The sequence below is a fragment of the Euphorbia lathyris genome, chromosome 5 (genome assembly GCF_963576675.1).
Source record: "Euphorbia lathyris chromosome 5, ddEupLath1.1, whole genome shotgun sequence".
NCBI classification, from domain to species: Eukaryota; Viridiplantae; Streptophyta; class Magnoliopsida; order Malpighiales; family Euphorbiaceae; genus Euphorbia; species Euphorbia lathyris.
In genome coordinates this window covers 57,178,973-57,202,309 of record NC_088914.1, presented here as the reverse complement: position 1 = coordinate 57,202,309, position 23,337 = coordinate 57,178,973, and the positions used below count along the sequence as shown (strand labels likewise).

The 23,337-nt window shown below is 29.7% G+C and overlaps 1 protein-coding gene and 1 pseudogene across 1 annotated transcript; one reads left to right on the top strand and one right to left on the bottom strand.

The window, feature by feature from the left end:
* Positions 1-99: 99 nt before the first annotated feature.
* On the top strand, positions 100-22,266 carry LOC136229820 (cyanogenic beta-glucosidase-like). Its single transcript, XM_066018705.1, has 16 exons — positions 100-129; positions 1,301-1,370; positions 1,453-1,511; positions 1,586-1,661; positions 1,763-1,840; positions 2,637-2,724; positions 2,830-3,079; positions 9,303-9,418; positions 9,525-9,739; positions 9,812-9,849; positions 10,015-10,111; positions 10,186-10,288; positions 17,630-17,771; positions 18,081-18,196; positions 18,303-18,410; positions 22,143-22,266. Exons 1-16 carry the CDS (start codon positions 100-102, stop codon positions 22,264-22,266), a joined length of 1,710 nt encoding a protein of 569 aa, XP_065874777.1.
* LOC136229033 (syntaxin-71-like) lies at positions 3,696-7,789 on the bottom strand (annotated as a pseudogene).
* Positions 22,267-23,337: the final 1,071 nt, after the last annotated feature.

Below are 23,337 nucleotides of genomic sequence, written 5' to 3'. Positions count from 1 at the left end.
TTCAAGAAGAAAATAATTTAGCTAAAGCATGAGATTTTGTCTTTCTTATAATGAAAATAGTAATGACATATGTGAAAGATCAACTAATGCAAAACGAGAATGGGGGATGTTCTAAAAAGAATTGCAAAAGTACTTCAGAAGGAAATATGTCTAGGAGATTCAAACTAGAATATATATGGTGTGGCCGGTGTGTCAGCCACGTGTTTTGTCCAAAAATCAATTTTTTTTTACTATTTAGAAAACTCTTTACTAATACGAATTCATCTCATGGACCAAGCCTTTAAAGCATCATTTATTTTAATTTATAACCATATGAATTAGAACTGTAGTAAAATATGATAATATTATCTCTATTAGTCTATTAGTGATGTCTCTCAATCCACACGATGATCATGATCAGACTTGAAAAGACCTAAAACAATCAACAAACAGTTAGGGAGGGGCCGCTCAACTCAGTGATCTACTTTAAGGAAGTAAATTTGAAAACAGTATGAGTTTGAAGAATGAATGCATACCTTGTGGCGTTTGTCAATGGGCTATTTATAGAGATCTGAAAATATACTTGAGATTGAGTAACTTTCCACGTCTAAGTAATTAATTGGCTTTAGAGCCATTCGATTTTTACTTTTTCATAAGATTCGGTGTGTTATTTGGAAAAGGAGCATATCTTTGGAGCCCAGAATGCTCATTAGTTCATGTGTCCAGTTAGTTAAGCTTTATGCTAAAGTTTCTAGTTGATATGAGCCTATTTAAGGACTCTCCTCCCTAGGGATTCATTGAACTTTAAGACTACAACCTTCGGGCTTTCCTTCCTGCAAAGGTTGTTTGACCATGGACATATACTTTTTCATCACCTCCCAACGTGCTTCAAAATTCCGGTGAACGGAATCCCAGTAGGCGTTTTCTGGCGAGAAAACAAGTGCCCAGAAAATTCTAAAAAAAATCCAGAAAATGTAAAACATTATTCCGAGAAACTTTAATTCTTGGGTCGAAGAGGGATTTCTTACGATTTAGTCCCAATAAAAATTGTTCTTTAAGTTTATCCATTTTACAGGCTTCAACAATATATTGGGTCAAAAGGTTTTATACTTTTTATAACCGACAGTTATGAGAATCAAAGAGTTTTAAGCTTTTTGTAACCGATGATGGGTATAATGAACATTAATCTTCTTTTAATTAGAGGGTTTTAAGCTTTGTAACAGATATGAGAATCAAAAGTTTTTTTAAACCAAATATTCATTTTATTAAGATGTCATTATGTATTACTCCACATAAGTTTAATATTTTTTTTATTGAATAGTATGAAGGTGCAACAACTAAAGACGGGAGAGGACCATGCATATGGGATACCTTCATTAAAAAATCCTCAGGTTTCATATGTTTTTAATCAAACTTTATGATTATTTAAAAAATGTATATATTTTTTTAATATAAAATTTGGATATGGTGCAGGTTCTGTAGCTGACCACAGTAATGCTAGTATTACCACTGACCAGTATCATAGATACAAGGTAGATATGTTGTTTTTATACGTCATAAATATATTTTTTAATTAATCTAATAACATACATGTATATTTCACCAGGAAGATGTGCGTATACTGAAAGACATAGGTTTTGATATTTATAGATTTTCCATCTCTTGGTCTAGAGTTTTACCTAGTAAGTTTACCGTTATATATTTTTATTTATTAGCTCTTTTGAAAAAAAAAATAGTTACTTTTTCTAACTTTATTTCTCTTATATTTTGTACAATAATTTAGAAGGAGGGCGACGTGGAGGAGTAAATAAAAAAGGCATCAACCACTATAATAAACTCATTAATCACATATTATCAAAAGGTTTAATAGCAATGTCTCTTTCCCTTATTAATATATTTTATTTACTTTGCAATTTTAAATAAGTAATACATTACTAATTTTAAAGCCTAATATTTTGGTTAGTTCTAGGAAACAATTTCTATTTCCAGTTTGTGTATTAAAAAATCAAAATAGTTTCTTTTTCATTTCTTTTTGTAGTAATCATTATTATATATCGAATTAGTGCAAAATATTTTTTTACTAAAGATTATTATATTTTAAAATTTTCTTTAAATTCAACAATATAAATACATTATTGTGATAAGAATTATTATTTATAAAATTATTAAAAACTATAAATAGTAAAATATATGAAAACCAAAAGAACATAATATATATATATACATACACACGTGGGAGTAACTAAGTTAAAAGCAAGAAAAATAATTAAAATATATGAGAATAGTGGTCGTATAAAGTATAAAATGTATTAGAGCATAAAATATGACAAAAAAAGTCTTATTTTCTAAATCCTCAATTGAGTAATTTATACAACTAAACAAAAAGTCATGTCTTTCGATTTCGTTGAAAAAATTTCTTAGAAAATGGCCATCTTTTCCATAGTTAACAAACCTTAGATTGTGCTTTAATCTTTGATATATTTTCACTTTATTTGACAAATTTTGACACTTAAATTTTATAAATATTTTGCATAAAATATTAAGATAAACAAGAACTCATGTTTAAAGACATTTCCATAAATTGACCTTTATTTCTTCCAAATGTCATTTAGAAGGAAACAAATATATTAAATAATGAATACTTGTTTATTTTGAAGGTATCAAACCGATTGTAACTCTATTCCATTGGGATCTTCCACAAGTTATAGAAGATCAATATCAAGGTTTTCTAAACCCTAAAATTATGTAAGTACAATTTTAAATATGTGTATGAGAAACGACTATTCATATTAATCTGCTTTAATTATTTGTGTGAGAACTCGTAATTCATATTGTCCTATTATATGACAGTGATGATTTTCGTGATTATGTTGAGTTGTGCTTTAATACATTTGGCGATCGAGTAAAGCTTTGGGTCACTATAAATGAGCCAATGATGTATGCACAACAAGGTTATGCAAGTGCAACGTTTGCTCCAGGTAGATGTTCAAATCGTTCAAGATGCTCTACAGGTGATTCTAGTGTTGAACCATACATAGTAGCACACGATCTACTCCTTGCTCATGCGGCGGCGGTCAAACTATATAAAGAAAAATATCAGGTGAAATCTATATTCATTCTGAATATTAATGTGTAAATAAAATAAATAATCATTTTTAAAATATAAATACTCGTAAAACTATAATTTTATAGCATAATTGATAATAACACTACAAAAAAATTGACTATTGGGGACTGTTAAAATTGTCCCCAAAAATCAGAAAAAAGGTCCCCTATTCTTTTGGAGACAATTTTTTTCGTCCCTTTGTTCCATCCCCTATGCGAGCGTACCCTATTCTATAGGAGAAAAAAATGATGACTCGTCCCCATTTTTTTAGAGACGATTGTCGTCTCCATTTTTTGGGACAATTATCGTCCACATTCTAAGAGACGATTATCGTCCTTATTTTTAGGGACGATTTCCGTCCCGTGTATAGGAGACGGTTTTTGTCCCTACTTTTAGAGGACAATTTTTTTGTCCCCAAAAGAAGGGGCGACTGTCGTCCCCATGTAAAGGAGACAAATTTTGTCTCTTCATTAAGAGACAAATGTCATCCCTATGGAAAAGGGACAACATTTATCCTAAAAATTATTATTAGGCGTTTTGACACCAAAAAAAAAAAAGCTAAAAGATATATGAATATTTGGATTGAAGAGAGCTACTTCCAAATCTCACAGCTGCTAAGAACATTTTCATTAGATATCTTCCTAGATAAGTGACATAAGAGCTTGATGTCAAAGTATTATACAACTGCATAAAGTTGACAATGTAAGTGCCTATGATTAGCATCTAAAATCAAAACTCAATTGATCCTAATAGATGAAATTTCGGTATTGAAATATAATAATCCTACATCTTGCTATATAGAATTCTACTCATTCATCAATATATTTACAATATTTAACAAGATGCATGCTTGAATAACCAATGTCAATTACAGGCTACTAAAGATTCACAATGGATACTACTATACCAGCAGTGTAATCATTAAGAAAAACAAGGAAGAAATAGTGAATTACCTTGTCATCCATTTCATCCACCAATGGCTCGTCTGTCCATTTCCTGAAGACAAATTAGCAACCAGCTAACAAAAAAGAACTAGAACATTTAATAATTGTTAGAACTCCAAACATCAAGCTACACTGTCAAACCTCATTCACGTCATGAGCCATGTTTTTCAGAGTGTCTAACCCTTCTGCTATGACATCTAAGCCTTGATCCTGCATGAAGTCAGATATATATTATATTGATGAACAACTAATGTTATGTCGCCACCAAGAAAAGAAGTTCACACTAATTTCACTGATATGCTCCAACTAAACTATGGCAGATTGTTGTATTTTAACATATGACAGTAAAACATAGTCTAAAGCATAGTTCTAAGATAAATAAATGCACAAGCTTGCCTGTTTCACTCTACGTGTCTTATACTCCTGCCTAAATCAGTCCAACTCTTCAGATAGCTGGAAATATTCATTAATAAAACAATTGGAGAATCATCATGAGTATCATATTCATGAGGGTATACTTCAACAGTCAACTTCAAGACAGGTTGATAAATTACCATAAGTGGAGTCAAATTTGATTCCAGCATGAGAAGTGAAAGGTGCCCAATCACTAGTTTGTTTAACTGGCCCGTACTTTCATCTGGTATTGCTTCAATCCTGTCTTTTAATGCAGAAACTAAATCGCTACGAGCCTTGTTATTCTCTTGAAAGCCCTTTGACCTAGAATAGAGAAATTTAAACTAATTAGCTGCTTCGTTTTCTTCTTCTCCGGGGATTTAAAAACTTGCCGGGAGCAATCAAATTTAGGACCACATCCAAACAGAAAATGTCAGAAAACTAGGGGGAAAAAGAAAAGAAAGCTATATGGCAGACCTTTTTGAAGGCAAGTCTCTATAATTTGGGAATTTCCTCCAGCAATCGAGCCTTTATTGTTCGTATCTTAGCCTTTATAGCAATACCGATTTTCTTCTCATTTTTCTCCGCTACTGCCAACTCCGACTTCTACAATAATTTCCAATTTCAGAATTGAGAACTAGTACTTTTGTAGTCCACTGAAATCTTGCAGCAACAACCAAGAAAAAAAAGAAAAGGAAGAGGAAGAGGGGATAATTACTTCAATAGTAGCATCAAGGGCAGCCTCAACGATGCCGTAGAGCCGAGCAAAAGCACCTTGTGATGTTGGGATGATAAATCTACGAATGCCGCCAATTTTCGTTGATTTTACAATTACTTCAATCCCTGAAATGGCCTGCAAGCAGTTTTGAACAAAATTAAATCCATTTATATTATCTTTGTAATTCCACATTTCAATTCCAGTAGTTATTATTAGTGTTCTAAATTGACATCAAATTTTCCCATTCTAACTGTAAATCACAATATGTTCATCAAGTCCAATAGACTCTGGAGCTCTATAAGAATAATCACAAAACACTTTCAAATTAGTATATTAAAGCGACATGTATCAACATTTTAAGTGGAGTGCAATACACAAATTGGCCTATAAGATTCCAAAGATGAAGGAGCACAATAGCATACTTGTGGATTCAATACATCAATCTGATGGATAATGTTTTCCTGTCAACAATAGCATATTTGAAGCTGCTTTCAAATAGGCTTCCCTGGCAATGCAGGAGGTCCACTTGATACTGATTGATGCATTTTTCTAGTATCAGATGTTTATCCAAAATCATCAAATCCAATAGACTATGGAAGTTCTATAACAACCATCACAAACATGATTACTCATGAAATTAGTCCACGACTTCAAATTAGTAAATAAAACTAGCACGTATCAACATCAAAATGTATCAATTAAAACCAAACATCACCACAACGAATTCAATGACATTTTAAGACCATAAAATGCATCACATACTAGTCTATAAATGAAAAGAAGGAAACTGAACTAAGTAACCTATGGAAAGCAGCAAACACGAAAGCATTAATTAGCATATATATATATATAGATAGGAATCCAAACAAGAAAAGGAAAACTGACATGAGGGGCTAGCTCGGATTCATGCAGACTAGAAAGAGAATCATCCAATGGCCATAAAATAACAATAAAATTGTACACCTTTTGGTTCAGTTTTTGCTATTGGAACTCTTATAACTAGTTAACCTTAACATAATAGCCATAGTATCAGAAATAAACACTCAAATAGCATGTGAAATTTCCAATCTCTATACTCATATTCATCCTTATCTGTGCATAAATAATTTGGATAGAGACCTCTAATTGAATATAAAAATCAAACACCAATTAGGATATTAATCAAATGTTGGCCATGAAAGAAGGTTAACAAATAGTCCTGAGTAACTCAACATACAACAAAAGGAATAAACTAAATGAACTTTTAGAAGAATGAAAAATACCCAAATCGTTGTTCCTATCTCCGCGGGATTCCTGAAAGTGTTACTTGCAGTCGCACTTCATAAAATACTTCGAAGCAACATCGTGAAACTAGTAAAACAAAAGAAGGGCAATATATACAACTCTAGTTAGCCAGATGCTAGAAATACAGTTGTGCAAAGAACAAGTCTGAATATTTAACAAACAAGAAACAAGATGAACCAACAATGACCCACATAGCCCAATCACTCACCCTATATTCACAGATAGCAACTATCTTCAACACAATAAGGGCATAATTATCTATGTATGGAACTATATCAATATCACCAAAATATTTTGCTTCTTTCTTTAGCTTTATATGTTTATTTCATTTCCATTTAGTTGAATAAAACATGGTGTTCTAGTGATCTATTAACATTTTCAATTGATAACAATTTTATTAGATTTACTAGTTTATAAAACCTTAGTTGGGGTGAGAGCATCCAAGACCTTAGCTTTCCAAATTAAATTCCCATACAAAAGAATATAAGAAATTCATATTGTAATATTTAGTAGAATCACATAGCTAGTGGTTCAAACATGTCTCACTATCATTTGATAACTGACTTAAAGACAATTAGATAAACACAAACCAAAATTTCAGCTGTTACCTAGCATATAAGCAGAGTTTGGGCAATAATAACTAAACCATTAGAATCAATTTGAAACAGAGACTATAGAAAGAATCATCTAGGTTAAAAATATTCCATCTCAAGGACATTTTCCATTTCAGATTCAATGTGTTCTTATAGTGAATCTTTAACAAATAATATAGTAATAATAATATATTACAAATACTTTTAGCAATCAATATGCTAAAAGGACACTAAAATAGATCCATTAGAGGGAGACAAATATAAAAATAGTGAAACAAATATGTTACCTTACTAATACAACAATAAAAGATGAGATACAGAGCTTCTGATTTAGGAATGATGAAATTAACTAAAGAAATAATTATGTTCCAAAAAAATTAGTAGCATCCAAATATAAATTGAAGCATATAGTTGCAATTATTGCATACCATCACATGTTGCAATTATTGCATACCATCACATGGACACAATAAAAATATCCACACGCTAGCAAACTAAGATTCGGGTAGAAAGACTGCCCTCAAATTAAATACGCTCTATCTCATTTTCAACAACCAAAAATAAAAAGTTTGTTCAAGCACCTAAATAGACATAATCTCAAGGTTACACGGATCCTTCATAGTAGCAAAAGACAATGTGTTCAATCTACCATGGTACAATTTCTCCTTGACTGCATCAAGCTACTATCTCGAAGTGCCAGTGAAAGAGGAGCACGTCGAGTGAAGAAGGAGCAGTTGGGAGGAATAGCTCGAACTGTCAAAGGGCTACACATACTAGCAGGTCGAAGACAAGACACGAGGACGAATAGCACTAAAGTTATTTTATTAGAGCCATGCCGGAATTTGGACTGGAACAGGGGAAATGGCTATTAGCAAAATTATTTAAACTATACTGAATTAAATTTTGTGCAAAGGAATAGCCACAATTTGACCGGCGGTAGGACTATAGGTTCATAATTGGCAAATATCAAATTCATATATGCTTAAGAAGGAGGAATGAATGTAAGAAAATATTAGAATGTCCCCAATGAATCTGCCAAGTATAAAGTTTATTTTACATTTATAGGAGGAGGATCTCATGAGCTCCTTCAAAAATTCTAATCTAGATCCTCTACATCTTATGAAGAGGTAGGTAGTACAAAGAAAGAATCAATATATATATATATATATATATATATATATATATATATATATATATATATATATATATATAGGAATGTATAGTTTTAAGCATACAGCTGTGTAAAAAAGAAGAAACTAAGAAATTAACCATACCATCTAGAATTCTGAAAATTCAACAAGTTTGCACACTCAAACAAGGCCTTAGTTGTCATCTCCTTTTCCAACCTCCAAATATAATTCAAAACCACTAAATGTTCAGTAATGGCAACTTCAGTATTCTGCTTATTGGAAAAAAAAAAAATTAACGTTTTTATAAGGCTGGTTCTGTGATTCTGTCAAATCTTTGCTAATAACATCAGGAAATCCATTCTTCAAATTAAAACAAAAACCCTAACATGTGATTGACCTAAAATTGTTCAAAACCCTAAAAAAATCAATTCATAAAATTAAAAAACAAAAACCTGTTGTTCAAAAACCTGTTGCTCCACACACAGCTTCTATCGTTAGTCACCAGAGATACCAGTAGAGGTGTGCCTACCGGTAGACTAGAGAAGAAGGGAAGAAGATAGAAGGATCAGGGGAAGGGAAACAGGGAGAGAGCGAGCTTGGATTGAGGGAGCGAGACGAGTTTGATCGCACCGAGAGGGGGAGAGAGAGAAGCGGTGGAGAACTTGTGTCTACGAAAGAGGGATTTTCAATTTGAAGAATTTTTATTTTACTGAATTTCTTTGATTTTGTTTTTGGGGGGAGTTGTTCCCGCTGATTATTTTGGGACAATTAATGGAGATATATTTTTATATAAACACTCTTCAATTTATATTTGTCTCCTATTCTCACGTTACAAAGAATTGGGCACTATATTATCATTTGTCTTCCTTACAAATTTAACAATATAATTTGAGGACAATATAATTCAATTGTCTCTAACTATTTGTACCCAAAACTCCATTTTCTTGTAGTGTAATTTCCTTGTTTGCCAAAAAAAATCCTTAGAATGCAAGCATAAAGAGAAATCATAAAATAAATAATCCATTGTACGAGACTCTACTAATAACATCTTAATTAGTTAAGTTATGGAAACTTAACATGCTTAATAGACTCACAAAAATAAAATGATAAAATATTTATTAATTTATTTAATTTTTTTCAATTAAAACTTTGTAGATTTCGCAAAAAGGTCAAATTGAAATTTCACTAAATACTAACTGGATGGTGCCATACTCAAATTCACAAAAAGACCAACTAGCAACAGATCGAGGTTTTGCTTTTACATATGGTTGGTATGTATTTATTTATTTATATTTATGTTTGAATTTATATAAATATGGATATGTATATCAAAATAAAATAAAATGGAACTGAATTTACTTTTTTGTTCTGTTGAAGGTTTATGGAGCCACTATATTCTGGATCTTACCCACTAGAAATAATTGTTAATGTGGGAAAAAGATTACCAAATTTTACTAAGGAGGAAACCAATACGATTAAAGGATCTTATGATTTCATCGGAATCAATTACTATACTGCGAGATATATTGCTGATACTCCTTGTCGAACTCAAAATTTGAACTACATCACTGACTCTTGTATCGATATTAAAAGTATGTAAATCAACTTTTTTCTTCACTAAAATTACCTTATTATTTTCTAATCAAAGAAATTACTTACTTTAGGTGAACGAAATGGAATTCCAATTGGTCCTCATATAGAGGTATAATTTATAAATTAATATAAAACTTAAGTATCATAAAGTGACTTTTTTATTTATCATGCTACTCTTGATTTCTTGAAATATTTTTATTAGAATTTTAAATATTGTTATCATTTAATTATGTACAGAGTAATTAAAGTTCCTAAATCTAATTTAATTGAACAGGGTACTTGGATGTATATCTATCCAGAAGGGCTTCAATATTATCTACTTTACATCAGAAACAAGTACAATGACCCTGTAATCTATATTACAGAGAATGGTAAAAAACAACTGCACACATAAGAATAATAAACAATTATTTCATATTCTTACATTTATTTTGTTTTGTATTAGGAGTTGCTGAGCATAAAGATAACACAAGTTCTATTTTGGAAGATGATAAAGTGAGAATAGAATATTTTCATAGTCATCTAAGTCGCACTCTTGAAGCAATAAGGTGAGTATTATAAATTACAAAAAAAAAACAATAATGGTGATTTTGTTGATAAAAAAATGAATTGATGACTTGAACAGGCTTGGAGTAAACGTAAAGGGGTACATAGCATGGTCGTTTTTAGACAATTTTGAGTGGACAGCTGGCTACACAGCCAAATCTGGAATAGTTCATGTTGACTTCAAAAATGGATTCAAAAGATACCCAAAACAATCATCATTTTGGTTCAAAAAATTTCTTACTGTTACTAGTATAGAGTAGCTTACGTGGCTCTCTTCTTTTACTTGTTCAATGTACACAACATAAATTAATAAGCATAATAAAGTATTCCTGTTAATATGGGTTTTCCTAAGGATAATGTCTAATTGCATCATTCAGTTTATTTTAGCTTCTTCTAATGACAATCAACCTTCTTTTATTTCCTCATATTTCACTCAATTGAAAAATTTTTGAGAAGAAATGGCCTTTACCTTCTTGTACATATGGTGAAGCTAGTTATGTCAATGAGCAATGTTTCAAAACTATTACCTATCTAAATTGGTTAAAGAGTGGTTTCAAGAAGAAAATAATTTAGCTAAAGCATGAGATTTTGTCTTTCTTATAATGAAAATAGTAATGACACATGTGAAAGATCAACTAATGGAAAACGAGAATGGGGGATGTTCTAAAAAGAATTGCAAAAGTACTTCAGAAGGAAATATGTCTAGGAGATTCAAACTAGAATATATATGGTGTGGCCAGTGTGTCAGCCACGTGTTTTGTCCAAAAATCAATTTTTTTTTACTATTTAGAAAACTCTTTGCTAATACGAATTCATCTCATGGACCAAGCCTTTAAAGCATCATTTATTTTAATTTATAACCATATGAATTAGAACTGTAGTAAAATATGATAATATTATCTCTATTAGTCTATTAGTGATGTCTCTCAATCCACACGATGATCATGATCAGACTTGAAAAGACCTAAAACAATCAACAAACAGTTAGGGAGGGGCCGCTCAACTTAGTGATCTACTTTAAGGAAGTAAATTTGAAAACAGTATGTGTTTGAGGAATGAATGCATACCTTATGGCGTTTGTCAATGGGCTATTTATAGAGATCTGAAAATATACCTGAGATTGAGTAACTTTCCACGTCTAAGTAATTAATTGGCTTTAGAGCCATTCGATTTTTACTTTTTCATAAGATTCGGTGTGTTATTTGGAGAAGGAGCATATCTTTGGAGTCCAGAATGCTCATTAGTTCATGTGTCCAGTTAGTTAAGCTTTATGCTAAAGTTTCTAGTTGATATGAGCCTATTTAAGGACTCTCCTCCCTAGGGATTCATTGAACTTTAAGACTACAACCTTCGGGCTTTCCTTCCTGCAAAGGTTGTTTGACCATGGACATATACTTTTTCATCACCTCCCAACGTGCTTCAAAATTCCGGTGAACGGAATCCCGGTGGGCGTTTTTTGGCGAGAAAACAAGTGCCCAGAAAATTCTAAAAAAATTTCAGAAAATGTAAAACATTATTCCGAGAAACTTTAATTCTTGGGTCGAAGCGGGATTTCTTACGATTTAGTCCCAATAAAAATTGTTCTTTAAGTTTATCCATTTTACAGGCTTCAACAATATATTGGGTCAAAAGGTTTTATACTTTTTATAACCGACAGTTGTGAGAATCAAAGAGTTTTAAGCTTTTTGTAACCGATGATGGGTATAATGAACATTAATCTTCTTTTAATTAGAGAGTTTTAAGCTTTGTAACAGATATGAGAATCAAAAGGTTTTAAATTTTTTGTAACCGACAAATATAGAATGAAATGATTTGAAGTTTCTTTATAACCGATAAATATGGGAAGGGTTGTATGATTTTTGTAACCGACGATGGAGGGGATGAACATTAATCTACTTAAAAAAAATTAAGATTTTTTTATTTTTTTACCTGTAATTTTATATATAGTGTGATATTTTGTTATCAACTGTGTGTTTCACTATAATAGATTTTATAATTTTTACAACTCATCTATTGCTGACATGATATGTTCACATAATATGTTTTGCACTGAACTTTTATATATAGATAGAGATATGCGTTAGGGGCATAAGATTATGTACAAATTATTTAATGTTTTTAATAATGACGATCTATAAAAATGCATCTAAAAAATTGGTGGTATATGTGTGTGTGTTTTTCTTTGTAGTGATTTGGAGAACATTAATGAGGAAAGTTTTTTTAAGTTTTTGCCAAATTAAATATTTAGTTATTAATGAGAAATATTTAATAAGGGGTTTTATGTATCCACATTATATTTATAAAAGAAATGCTTTTAATGAAGAATTTATTGTATCATCATTATTATTTTTCTTATTGTAGAATAGTTTTGTTGTAATATTGTAATTAATTTTTTGCATAGAAACTGAAACCATGTCTATAATGTTAGTTGTTACAACTTACGATAGACTTCCACTAATTGTGTATATAAACATATACATTAACAATAATAAAAATCAGTTGAGGTTTTCACTTGTTATAAAAAGAAACACATTCTTCAACATCTTCTACACGAACAAAATGTTTGATTTTGAAATTGAATTCAACAAGAAAATTGAATGTCTTGTTTACATAATTACCCATTTACTAGTTTCCACTATAGCTTGTGGGAATGAAAATAATATTTCAATTAATCGAGCAAGTTTTCCTACATCCTTTGACTTTGGGATAGGATCATCTGCTTATCAGGTATTTAACTAATTATAATATTCATTTTTTTAAACCAAATATTCATTTTATTAAGATGTCATTATGTATTACTCCACATAAGTTTAATATTTTTTTATTGAATAGTATGAAGGTGCAACAACTAAAGACGAGAGAGGACCATGCATATGGGATACCTTCATTAAAAAATCCTCAGGTTTCATATGTTTTTAATCAAACCTAAACTGCTCAAACTTTATGATTATTTAAAAAATGTATATATTTTTTTAATATAAAATTTGGATATGGTGCCGGTTCTGTAGCTGACCACAGTAATGCTAGTATTACCACTGACCAGTATCATAGATACAAGGTAGATATGTTGTTTTTATACGTCATAAATATATTTCTTAATTAATCTAATAACATACATGTATATTTCACCAGGAAGATGTGCGTATACTGAAAAACATAGGTTTTGATATTTATAGATTTTCCATCTCTTGGTCTAGAGTTTTACCTAGTAAGTTTACCGTTATATATTTTTATTTATTAGCTCTTTTGAAAAAAAAAATAGTTACTTTTTCTAACTTTATTTCTCTTATATTTTGTACAATAATTTAGAAGGAGGGCGACGTGGAGGAGTAAATAAAAAAGGCATCAACCACTATAATAAACTCATTAATCACCTATTATGAAAAGGTTTAATAACAATGTCCATTTCCCTTATTAATATATTTTATTTACTTTGCAATTTTAAATAAGTAATACATTACTAATTTTAAAGCCTAATATTTTGGTTAGTTCTAGGAAACAATTTCTATTTCCAGTTTGTGTATTAAAAAATCAAAATAGTTTCTTTTTCATTTCTTTTTATAGTAATCATTATTATATATCGAATTAGTGCAAAACATTTTTTTACTAAAGATTATTATATTTTAAAATTTTCTTTAAGTTCAACAATATAAATACATTATTGTGATAAGAATTATTATTTATAAAATTATTAAAAACTATAAATAGTAAAATATATGAAAACCAAAAGAACATAATATATATATATATATACATACACATGTGGGAGTGACTAAGTAATATTATCTCATGGACCAAGCCTTTAAAGCATCATTTATTTTAATTTATAACCATATGAATTAGAACTGTAGTAAAATATGATAATATTATCTCTATTAGTCTATTAGTGATATCTCTCAATCCACACGATGATCACGATCGGACTTGAAAAGACCTAAAACAATCAACAAACAGTTAGGGAGGGGCCGCTCAACTCAGTGATCTACTTTAAGGAAGTAAATTTGAAAACAGTATGTGTTTGAAGAATGAATGCATACCTTATGGCGTTTGTCAATGGGCTATTTATAGAGATCTGAAAATATACCTGAGATTGAGTACCTTTCCACGTCTAAGTAATTAATTGGCTTTAGAGCCATTCCATTTTTACTTTTTCATAAGATTCGATGTGTTATTTGAAAAAGGAGCATATCTTTGGAGTCCAGAATGCTCATTAGTTCATGTGTCCAGTTAGTTAAGCTTTATGCTAAAGTTTCTAGTTGATATGAGCCTATTTAAGGACTCTCCTCCCTAAGGATTCATTGAACTTTAAGACTACAACCTTCGGGCTTTCCTTCTTGCAAAGGTAGTTTGACCATGGACATATACTTTTTCATCACCTCCCAACGTGCTTCAAAATTCCGGGGAACGGAATCCGGGTGGGGGTTTTCAGGCGAGAAAACAAGTGTCCAGAAAATTCTAAAAAAATTCCAAAAAATGTAAAACATTATTCAGAGAAACTTTAATTCTTGGGTCGAAGCGGGATTTCTTACGATTTAGTCCCAATAAAAATTGTTCTTTAAGTTTATACATTTTACAAGCTTCAACAATATATTGGGTCAAAAGGTTTTATACTTTTTATAATCGACAGTTATGAGAATCAAGGGGTTTTAAGCTTTTTGTAACCGATGATGGGTATAATGAACATTAATCTTCTTTTAATTAGAGGGTTTTAAGCTTTATAACAGATATGAGAATCAAAAGGTTTTAAATTTTTTGTAACCGACAAATATGGAATGAAATGATTTGAAGTTTCTTTATAACCGATAAATATGGGAAGGGTTGTATGATTTTTGTAACCGACGATGGAGGGGATGAACATTAATCTACTTAAAAAAATTAAGATTTTTTTATTTTTTTACCTGTAATTTTTATATCTAGTGTAATATTTTGTTATCAACTTTGTGTTTCACTATAATAGATTTTATAATTTTTACAACTCATCTATTGCTGACATGATATGTTCACATAATATGTTTTGAACTGAACTTTTATATATAGATAGAGATATGCGTTAGGGGCATAAGATTATGTACAAATTATTTAATGTTTTTAATAATGACGATCTATAAAAATGCATCTAAAAAATTGTTGGTATATGTGTGTGTGTTTTTCTTTGTAGTGATTTGGAGAACATTAATGAGGAAAGTTTTTTTAAGTTTTGGCAAATTAAATATTTAGTTATTAATGAGAAATATTTAATAAGGGATTTTATGTATCCACATTATATTTATAAAAGAAATGCTTTTAATGAAGAATTTATTGTATCATCATTATTATTTTTCTTATTATAAAATAGTTTTGTTGTAATATTGTAATTAATTTTTTGCATAGAAACTGAAACCATGTCTATAATGTTAGTTGTTACAACTTACGATAGACTTCCACTAATTGTGTATATAAGCATATACATTAATAATAATAAACATCAGTTGAGATTTTCACTTGTTATAAAAAGAAACACATTCTTCAACATCTTCTACACGAACAAAATGTTTGATTTTGAAATTGAATTCAACAAGAAAATTGGATGTCTTGTTTACATAATTACCCATTTACTAGTTTCCACTATAGCTTGTGGGAATGAAAATAATATTTCAATTAATCGAGCAAGTTTTCCTGCATCCTTTGACTTTGGGATAGGATCATCTGCTTATCAGGTATATAACTAATTATAATATTCATTTTTTTAAAACCAAATATTCATTTTATTAAGATGTCATTATGTATTAATCCACATAAGTTTAATATTTTTTTTATTGAATAGTATGAAGGTGCAACAACTAAAGACGGGAGAGGACCATGCATATGGGATACCTTCATTAAAAAATCCTCAGGTTTCATATGTTTTTAATCAAACCTAAACTGCTCAAACTTTATGATTATTTAAAAAATGTATATATTTTTTTAATATAAAATTTGGATATGGTGCAGGTTCTGTAGCTGACCACAGTAATGCTAGTATTACCACTGACCAGTATCATAGATACAAGGTAGATATATTGTTTTTATACGTCATAAATATATTTCTTAATTAATCTAATAACATATATATATACTTCACCAGAAAGATGTGCGTATACTGAAAGACATAGGTTTTGATATTAATAGATTTTCCATCTCTTGCTCTAGAGTTTTACCTAGTAAGTTTACCGTTATATATTTTTATTTATTAGCTATTTTGAAAAAAAAAATAGTTACTTTTTCTAACTTTATTTCTCTTATATTTTGTACAATAATTTAGAAGGAGGGCGACGTGGAGGAGTAAATAAAAAAAGGCATCAACCACTATAATAAACTCATTAATCACATATTATCAAAAGGTTTAATATCAATGTCTCTTTCCCTTATTAATATATTTTATTTACTTTGCAATTTTAAATAAGTAATACATTACTAATTTTAAAGCCTAATATTTTGGTTAGTTCTAGGAAACAATTTCTATTTCCATTTTGTGTATTAAAAAATCAAAATAGTTTTTTTTTCATTTCTTTTTGTAGTAATCATTATTATATATCGAATAAGTGCAAAATATTTTTTTACTAAAGATTATTATATTTTAAAATTTTATTTAAATTCAATAATATAAATACATTATTGTGATAAGAATTATTATTTATAAAATTATTGAAAACTATAAATAGTAAAATATATGAAAACCAAAAGAACATAATATATATACATACACACGTGGGAGTGACTAAGTAAAAAACAAGAAAAATAATTAAAATATATGTGAATAGTGGTCGTATAAAGTATAAAATGTATTAGAGCATAAAATATGACAAAAAAATCTTATTTTCTAAATCCTCAATTGAGTAATTTATACAACTAAACAAAAAGTCATGTCTTTCGATTTCTTTGAAAAAATTTCTTAGAAAATGGCCATCTTTTCCATAACTAACAAACCTTAGTCTGTGCTTTAATCTTTGATATATTTTCACTTTATTTGACAAATTTTGACACTTAAATTTTATAAATATTTTGCATAAAATATTAAGATAAACAAGAACTCATGTTTAAAGACTTTTACATAAATTGACCTTTATTTCTTCCAAATGTCATTTAGAAGGAAACAAATATATTAAATAATGAATATTTGTTTATTTTGAAGGTATCAAACCGATTGTAACTCTATTCCATTGGGATCTTCCACGAGTTATAGAAGATCAATATCAAGGTTTTCTAAACCCTAAAATTATGTAAGTACAATTTTAAATATGTGTTTGAGAAACGACTATTCATATTAATCTGCTTTAATTATTTGTGTGAGAACTCGTAATTCATATTGTCCTATTATATGACAGTGATGATTTTCGTGATTATGCTGAGTTGTGCTTTAATACATTTGGCGATCGAGTAAAGCTTTGGGTCACTATAAATGAGCCAATGATGTATGCACAACAATTGCTCCAGGTAGATGTTCAAATCGTTCAAGATGCTCTGCAGGTGATTCTAGTGTTGAACCATACATAGTAGCACACCATCTACTCCTTGCTCATGCTGCCGCGGTCAAACTATATAAAGAAAAATATCAGGTGAAATCTATATTCATTCTGAATATTAATGTGTAAATAAAATAAATAATCATTTTTAAAATATAAATACTCGTAAAACTATAATCGATTGTACGAGACTCTACTAATAACATCTTAATTATTTAAGTTATGGAAACCTAACATGCTTAATAGACTCACAAACATAAAATGATAAAATATTTATTAATTTATTTAATTTCTTTCAATTAAAACTTTGTAGATTTCGCAAAAAGGTCAAATTGGAATTTCACTAAATACTAACTGGATGGTGCCATACTCAAATTCACAAAAAGACCAACTGGCAACAGATCGAGGTTTTGCTTTTACATATGGTTGGTATGTATGTATTTATTTTTATTTATGTTTGAATATATATAAATATGGATATGTATATCAAAATAAAATAAAATGGAACTGAATTTACTTTTTTGTTCTGTTGAAGGTTTATGGAGCCACTATATTCTGGATCTTACCCACTAGAAATGATTGTTAATCTGGGAAAAAGATTACCAAATTTTACAAAGGAGGAATCCAATACGTTTAAAGGATCGTATGATTTCATCGGAATCAATTACTATACTGCGAGATATATTGCTGATACTCCTTGTCGAACTCAAAATTTGAACTACATCACTGACACGCTTGTATCGATATTAAAAGTATGTAAATCAACTTTTTTCTTCACTAAAATTACCTTATTATTTTCTAATCAAAGAAATTACTTACTTTATGTGAACGAAATGGAATTCCAATTGGTCCTCATATAGAGGTATAATTTATAAATTAATATAAACCTTAAGTATCATAAAGTGACTTTTTTATTTATCATGCTACTCTTTATAAATAAAAAAGTCACTTTATGATACTTAGGGTTTATATTAATTTATAAATTATACCTCTATATGAGGACCAATTGGAATTCCATTTCGTTCACCTAAAGTAAATATTTTCTTTGATTAGAAAATAATAAGGTAATTTTAGTGAAGAAAAAAGTTGATTTACATACTTTTAATATCGATACAAGCGTCAGTGATGTAGTTCAAATTTTGAGTTCGACAAGGAGTATCAGCAATATATCTCGTAGTATAGTAATTGATTCCGATGAAATCATAAGATCCTTTAATCGTATTGGATTCCTCCTTAGTAAAATTTGGTAATCTTTTTCCCACATTAACAATTATTTCTAGTGGGTAAGATCCAGAATATAGTGGCTCCATAAACCTTCAACAGAACAAAAAAGTAAATTCAGTTCCATTTTATTTTATTTTGATATACATATCCATATTTATATAAATTCAAACATAAATAAAAATAAATAAATACATACCAACCATATGTAAAAGCAAAACCTCGATCTGTTGCTAGTTGTTCTTTTTGTGAATTTGAGTATGGCACCATCCAGTTAGTATTTAGTGAAATTCCAATTTGACATTTTTGCGAAATCTACAAAGTTTTAATTGAAAGAAATTAAATAAATTAATAAATATTTTATCATTTTATGTTTGTGAGTCTATTAAGCATGTTAGGTTTCCATAACTTAAATAATTAAGATGTTATTAGTAGAGTGTCGTACAATGGATTATTTATTTTATGATTTCTCTTTATGCTTGCATTCTAAGGATTTTTTTTGGCAAACAAGGAAATTATTATCAATTATGCTATAAAATTATAGTTTTACGAGTATTTATATTTTAAAAATGATTATTTATTTTATTTACACATTAATATTCAGAATGAATATAGATTTCACCTGATATTTTTCTTTATATAGTTTGACCGCGGCAACATGAGCAAGGACTAGATGGTGTGCTACTATGTATGGTTCAACACTGGAATCACCTGTAGAGCATCTTGAACGGTTTGAACATCTACCTGGAGCAAACGTTGCACTTGCATAACCTTGTTGTGCATACATCATTGGCTCATTTATAGTGACCCAAAGCTTTACTCGATCGCCAAATGTATTAAAGCACAACTCAGCATAATCACGAAAATCATCACTGTCATATAATATGACAATATGAATTACGAGTTCTCACACAAATAATTAAAGTAGACTAATATGAATAGTCGTTTCTCATACACATATTTAAACTTGTACTTACATAATTTTAGGGTTTAGAAAACCTTGATATTGATCTTCTATAACTTGTGGAAGATCCCAATGGAATAGAGTTACAATCGGTTTGATACCTTCAAAATAAACAAGTATTCATTATTTAATATATTTGTTTCCTTCTAAATGACATTTGGAAGAAATAAAGGTCAATTTATGGAAAAGTCTTTAAACATGAGTTCTTGTTTATCTTAATATTTTATGCAAAATATTTATAAAATTTAAGTGTCAAAATTTGTCAAATAAAGTGAAAATATACCAAAGATTAAAGCACAATCTAAGGTTTGTTAGCTATGGAAAAGATGGCCATTTTCTAAGAAATTTTTTCAACGAAATCGAAAGACATGACTTTTTGTTTAGTTGTATAAATTACTCAATCGAGAATTTAGAAAATAAGACTTTTTTTTGTCATATTTTATGCTCTAATACATTTTATACTTTATACGACCACTATTCACATATATTTTAATTCTTTTTCTTGTTTTTTACTTAGTCACTCCCACGTGTGTATGTATATATATATTATGTTCTTTTGGTTTTCATATATTTTACTATTTATAGTTTTTAATAATTTTATAAATAATAATTCTTATCACAATAATGTATTTATATTATTGAATTTAAATAAAATTTTAAAATATAATAATCTTTAGTAAAAATATATTTTTCACTAATTCGATATATAATAATGATTACTACAAAAAGAAATGAAAAAGAAACTATTTTGATTTTTTAATGCACAAAATGGAAAATAGAAATTGCTTCCTAAAACTAACCAAAATATTAGGCTTTAAAATTAGTAATGTATTACTTATTTAAAATTGCAAAGTAAATAAAATATATTAATAAGGGAAAGGGACATTGCTATTAAACCTTTTGATAATAGGTGATTAATGAGTTTATTATAGTGGTTGATGCCTTTTTTATTTACTCCTCCACGTCGCCCTCCTTCTAAATTATTATACAAAATATAAGAGAAATAAAGTTAGAAAAAGTAACTATTTTTTTTTCCAAAAGAGCTAATAAATAAAAATATATAATGGTAAACTTACTAGGTAAAACTCTAGATCAAGAGATGGAAAATCTATAAATATCAAAACCTATGTCTTTCAGTATACGCACATCTTCCTGGTGAAATATATATGTATGTTATTAGATTAATTAAGAAATATATTTATGACGTATAAAAACAACATATTTACCTTGTATCTATGATACTGGTTAGTGGTAATACTAGCATTACTGTGGTCAGCTACAGAACCTGCACCATATCCAAGTTTTATTAAAAAACTATATACATTTTTTAAATAATCATAATGTTTGAACAGTTTAGGTTTGATTAAAAACATATGAAACCTGAGGATTTTTTAATGAAGGTATCCCATATGCATGGTCCTCTCCCATCTTTAGTTGTTGCACCTTCATTGTCACGTCCGTGTTCAAAAATATCACTTATAATTTATATTTTAAAATCATAATGTTAATGCCTTATATCTATATGCACGTACATCTTTTCTTCCTAAAATGAAATTGGATCCAACTGGTGATTTACCAGTTTAATAAAAGTAAATCACCATATGCATAATTTATTCATTAAACAAGTCTTAATTAATTAAGTACTAACTACTGTTTTTAACCAAATTGTTAATTATTTTCATAGATCAAAAGTAGAGCCACTGTCTATTCATATCTAAATAAGTATGGTATGAAGGAGTTCTAGAAATATCTAAAAATTAAGTTAGCTGTTCCTTATATCAATTTGAGCAAAAATGCATCAAAGAAACACTTAAAAAGCAACAAAAGAGATCTGGGTTATGATAGATATATATAATGGGATTATTAGAGGGGAGAGAAATTTTTATTTGGGGGAGATTGTTGTTGCACAAACTCAGAAAATAGGAACAGACCGAACAAAAATTAAATGGGCAGAGTCGCGGACAATGTCGCTTTCTTTAAGACGTTCGCGGAACTGCCGGAAATTAGCAAATAGTATAAACTCTGGTCGCCTTCAGGATAAAACAGCCCTCTTAATTACGATTTTGTATTGCACCGTACAAAAATCATTTCTGTAATACACTCTGTAACTTGCTTAGTTTTTGTAATCGAAAAGAAGAAAGAATGAATTCAATTGTATTTTCTGTATGCCAGTCTCACCTATTTATACAGGAAAAAAGAGCTGTTGAGCTCTGATTTCATGGAGAAGGTGAAGGAGGAAAATCAGGAAGACTGGGTTTGGAGAAGACATGTTCAGAAGAAGAGAGACGTTATGAATAACATTCTGAAAGACTGAATTAGAGGCAATTAAATTTAATAAAAAATAAAAACCGAATTTAATAAAAAAATATTATTATTAATAATTTTTTTTCAATAAAAAATTATATTGTTCACACCACACCCAACCCAACCCGGCCCGGTTCGGTCAGACGGACGGCGCGTGTGTGTGGTCAACCAAAGAGATAGGTTCTCACCCTTTCACAAAAGTGGGTACCCCTTGGGGCACACCCCAAGAATGTGAGGACCTTCCTTATAAACATCTCCACCAAGTGCTTTGAAAGCAATGTGGGATGTTTTTCACTTGAGAAAATTTAAAGGCATATGAGTGGGCTAATTTTATAAATTCTAATTGGGCCAAGCCCAACAATCCCCCACTAGAATTTTTGAAATCGTTTTACTGAGCAGTTACATAAGGTCAGACATAAACAGAGGTATCTTTCGATTTGAACCTTTGCATAGTGAGTATAGTTCAGATTTTACTAGAGTGACTCGTAGTCTTGAACTCTATCTCTGATGTATATCATGCCATAACCTTTTCAGAGTGTAGTTCTAGTAGCCCGTGCATTTATGGCCATGCACGTCTATCCCGGTTTAATGAATGCTCTAGAGTTTTGCCCTAAACTCATAGGAAGCAGCCTCACTTCCACATTCATATAGGTGAGTCTATCAAAAGTACCCCTGTAGCTATGTACTTCACTCCAAATGGAGTATAGACTTCATTAAGAGTTTCTATTATCTCAACCTCAAATCGCTTCAGGATATTCATGCTTCAAATTGCATGATCTGACTCATATTACAACACAACTTGTTATTACCCATTGAACCTATTTCTTGGGATCTCCAGTCTATAGGTTGGGTTACCATTGTGTGTAACTCATCACTGTAGGGGCATAAGTCCCATACTCTTTGCCGTATTATGGACTTTCTCTCTAGCTAATCCTTTCATCAAAGGATCGGCTAGATTCTCTTCTGAGCATATGTGATACACTCTAACAGCTCCTTTAGTGAGTAGCTCTCTCACAGTGCTGTGCTTACGACGTATCTGTCGTTTCTTATCGTTGTAATAATGATTCTGAATCTTAGCAAT